General features: G+C 34.1%; 1 protein-coding gene across 1 annotated transcript; it reads right to left on the bottom strand.

Annotated features, from left to right (window-relative positions):
• LOC109720068 lies at positions 564–3,364 on the bottom strand. Its single transcript, XM_020246947.1, has 3 exons — positions 2,737–3,364; positions 943–1,721; positions 564–835 (listed from the first exon to the last, which is right to left on the bottom strand). The coding sequence occupies exons 2-3, from the start codon at positions 1,316–1,318 to the stop codon at positions 801–803; spliced, it is 411 nt and encodes a 136-aa protein (XP_020102536.1). The 5' UTR covers positions 1,319–1,721; positions 2,737–3,364; the 3' UTR covers positions 564–800.

The raw sequence follows: 4,344 nt of genomic DNA, 5'->3' as shown, positions 1-4,344 counted from the left end.
TCCCATGCTCTTGAAGAAATTTCGCAAACAGACCAGGTGCTTGTCCATCTTCAATGTATCTACCATAGTATTCCCTACCTCTATCTGATCTCACAATTTTAATTTGCTTACCGCATTGTTTCTCTACTTCGGCCTTAAACACTTTAAAGGCATCCAATGCTTCGTGCTTATTATAAAGCAAGTAGAGATAGATCAAACGTGAGTAATCGTCTATAAAGGTGATGAAATATTTCTGACAATATGAGTCCATATCTGGACAACAAATATCTGTATGTATGATTTCCAATATTTCCGTACTCCTCTTGGCACCTTACTTTGACTTGTTGGTCTGCTTTCCCTTTATGCAGTCCACGCAAGTATCACAATCAGTAAAATCTAATGCACTGAGTACTCCATCATTTACCAATCGCTTAATTCTATCTATGGAGATATGTCCCAATCTCCGATGCCACAAAGCAGAGGAATCTTCTTTCACAACACATCGTTTTATACCAGCGTTATCATGAACATGTATCGCATTATAAAAGGCATTGTCTTGCAAATTAATTCGAAAAAGACCATCAGACAAGATACCATTCCCAACAATTTTAGATTTATACGATAAACTGAAAGTCGAATCTGAAAAGTGAAAGGAATAACCAAACGATACAAGTCTTGAAACTGAAATCAAGTTTCTAGAGAAACTAGGTACATAGAAGGTTCTTTCCAAATTTAAAACAAAGCCACTATATAGGACTAAACTGCATGTCCCGATAGCTTCTACATGCGAACGCATCTTGTTTCCTGAATAGATGCAGTGTTCACTTCCCACCGGCTTCCTGTGGCTTTGAAAGCCCTGCAAGGAATTCGAAATATGGATTATAGATCCAGAATCAATCCACCAAGTGTTGTGACTCACATCAGTCATATTAGATTCATAACAAACACAAGAGATTGGATTACCTTTCTTCTCAAGCCAGGCTTTATATCTGACGCAATCCTTCTTTATATGCCCCCTCTTTCTACAGAAGAAGCATTTGGATTCCTTCTTAATGTCAGCTTGGGGAGGTATTTTACCCTTTCCCTTACGCTTGCCTTGCCCTTTTTGCCTTCCTTGTGTTGCCAAATGAGCACTCTCTCCCACTTCCATAAGCGGTCTTTCTTCCTCTTGAACACACATCGTCATGAGTTCATTAATTGACCACTTCTCCTTATGTGTGTTATAAGAGATCTTAAAAGGTGTATACTGCTGAGGAAGTGAGTTCAGAATGTAATATACAAGGAAGGATTCAGGTATCTCAACCTCAAGGTTCTTGAGCTGAGCCACAATATCCCTCATTTCATAATGTGCTCACGCACACCTCTAACACTGGTAAGCCTCAACGATGAAAACTTCATGATTAGGGTCATGGCATGGGCCTTTTCCGAAGACGCAAATTGCGCATCAATAGCCACCAGCAAATCCTTAGCATTATTATGCTGAGCAACTGAACCACGAATACTAGCAGAAAGTTTACTCCTTATGAACATTACACTAAGGCTGTTAGACCGCTCCCATTGTTCATAAAGAGAAACTTCAGCTGGAGTGCTAGTTTCAGTAACAGCAGGTGGTTCATCTTTTCGAATAGCATAATCAATGTCCATACACCCCAATTGAAGAAGAATTAACTCCTTCCAAGCTTTATAGTTGTCACCGTTCAACTCAGGAACATTAATATCAGAGATATTCACAGGTGGTAAAACTGCATAATAAACAAAACAAATAAGCATGCTTACGTCACAATATTTGAGGCAAATTCACTTGATACATGTTTTACCCATGCAAAACATGTCATACAATATGAATCAAATAACATCAAAAACTACCTGTGGGCTAAGTTTCTAATTTATAATAGATTCATAAAAACTGTATGATGAAACTATCATATGATATTCCTTTCTCCTAATCCCTGTGGGGAAATTAAGAAAAATAATATGATATTTCAACCTAATTAATCATATTAATATAATGAAAATTCCTGTGGGATAAAATTCATTCTATTAATACAATTAATTATAAGCAAATGTCAATTATTATATGTGATCTAGAGGCTCTTAATATATAATTTAATCAATTAGAGTTGCTGTGGCTAAACTCTAATTAATAATAAAAAATATATAGATCACGAGACATGTAATGTCATGCAAAATATACTTAATATTGCATATAAGGGCAAATGTGTAAATTTACGTGGGTATGGACTAAACTGTAAATTAATTGAATGGGTAAAACCGTAAATAAATTAAATTTGGGGCAGAAGGGTAAAACCAAGAGGGCAGGGGCATAACAGTAATTTTGGTGCAGCATAAAAGAGAATGAAAATAAATAAATAAATAAAATCCTAATCCGCAAATTCTTTCCGAAATTCATCTCCGCCGAACAACCAAAACCAAGATACCTTTAGGGTTTTGTTCCCCATCGTTAGACGACCCTATGGTTCCGAAACTGTGCTGCGATTTGCCGGAATTCGACCGGAATCGGTCAAAAATTCTCGCGGCCAAAAAACCCCAAAAAAAACGGTGTAGCCAAAAATTCCCACGAAATTCACCCAAAACACAATAATTCAACGCAAATCATACGTTAAACATCAAGGCAGAGATTATCGGCTCTAATACCAAATGTTAAAACAATTATTCGAAGAAACTGACGATCCCTAAACTTTAAACACGAAATGTAATTCGTGCGATATCGGGAAACGTGATAGTAAACGAACATACCTTAAGCCATTGATGAAGACGATGATTTTGTATACGTCTGTTGAACGTCCGACGAAAACGGAATCTTTCTAGCCAATTATCCCTCCGAAGCAATGGTGTGTGTTCTGTGTTTTTTTTTTTTTTTTTTTTAGGGGGGCTTGGCTTAGATAACCCATTCAAACTGACGTCTGCCCCTTATAGATAACTGTCTCCCATCAAGACGGTTATTGGGCGAGATGGTTATCACGTAAAATTAATGTGCGTAATACAACGTTGATATAATTTAAATGTTGGTATTTTATTAATGTGGGATCATATTCAATTATTTATAACAGTTGTGCCATTCTTTAACAAATTTTTGAATTTTGTTTATTAAATAGTAATACGTTTTTGTAAATTGATTTGTTTATTGAGTTTAGAGTCTGAAGTTTTGGGTTTCGGAGTGGCGGTGATTAATTTGGTTTGCCAAAAAAAAAAAAGACTTTACTTCTGATTGACGAAAAAAAAAAAAAACCTTTTCTTATAAATGTGATTGCAATAAGTAGTATTTAGTTCATTACTATGTGAGTGTTATAAATTAATGTGAACGAGTGAAGACCCGCACTTCGCAGCGGGAAATATACGAAAAAAAATTAAAATAAATAATTAAATATTTAAATTTTAAAATATTTTATTATTTAAAATTTAAATTTAAATTTAGAATATAAAATGTTGAAGCTTAAAATTTAAATTTTAATATATCAAATTGAAATTTCAATATTTAGAATTTAATATTTGGATTTTTAAAATTTAATTTATAATTATATATATATAATTCTCTCTCTCCCTCTCTTTCTCTCTATATATATATATATATATTATTTATAAATATATATTTATTATATATATATTTTTATAATTCTCTCTCTCTCTCTATATATATATATATATTTATATAATATTCAAATTTTAATTGTTGTATTTAAATTTAAAGTTTAAATTTAAATTTTTATTTTTTTGTATGTGAATCACAATACTAAAAAAAATTTTGGAAAGGGAAAAAAAAAAGAAGAAGAGAAAGAGAGAATATATATTCTATCTCTCTCTCTAAATATATGTATATTATTATTATATTATTATTATTATTATTATTATTTTATATATTATATATATATATATATATATATATATATATATATATATATATATATATATATATATATACTTTATAATTGGGGGATTTCGTCGAACACCATGCGGGCGGCGACGGAAGGCTGCATCGCGCGTAGAGGGAGATAAGGTGTTGCAAAGGGGGGGGACCCAGGGCGGGAACGCACAGTCGCGCCGGTGGATCCTCCGATACATGAGTGGATGTGGCGTCGTCGAAGGGGAGCTGTCCCGCGAGGACCACGAAGAGGATGACTCCGCACGACCACCGCTTCGGCGCGCGCCCGTCGTACCCGTAGCATAGAAGTGAAATCCAGAAATTTACCACATGCTTGAAAAAGCCTAGAAGTGTACGATTCACTTCATTTTACAATTTGATACTCAGATAAATAATCCAGTGGGACTAACACAAATAAGGGGGAATAAAAACTCATTTTCAAGTTAACTTCTTTCGCTGCACACTAATAAATTCTACAAACACAG

This window comes from Ananas comosus, linkage group 14, assembly GCF_001540865.1.
Source record: "Ananas comosus cultivar F153 linkage group 14, ASM154086v1, whole genome shotgun sequence".
NCBI lineage: Eukaryota > Viridiplantae > Streptophyta > Magnoliopsida > Poales > Bromeliaceae > Ananas > Ananas comosus.
The sequence above is the reverse complement of the archived record's forward strand: the minus strand, read 5'-3'. Positions and strand labels throughout refer to the sequence as shown.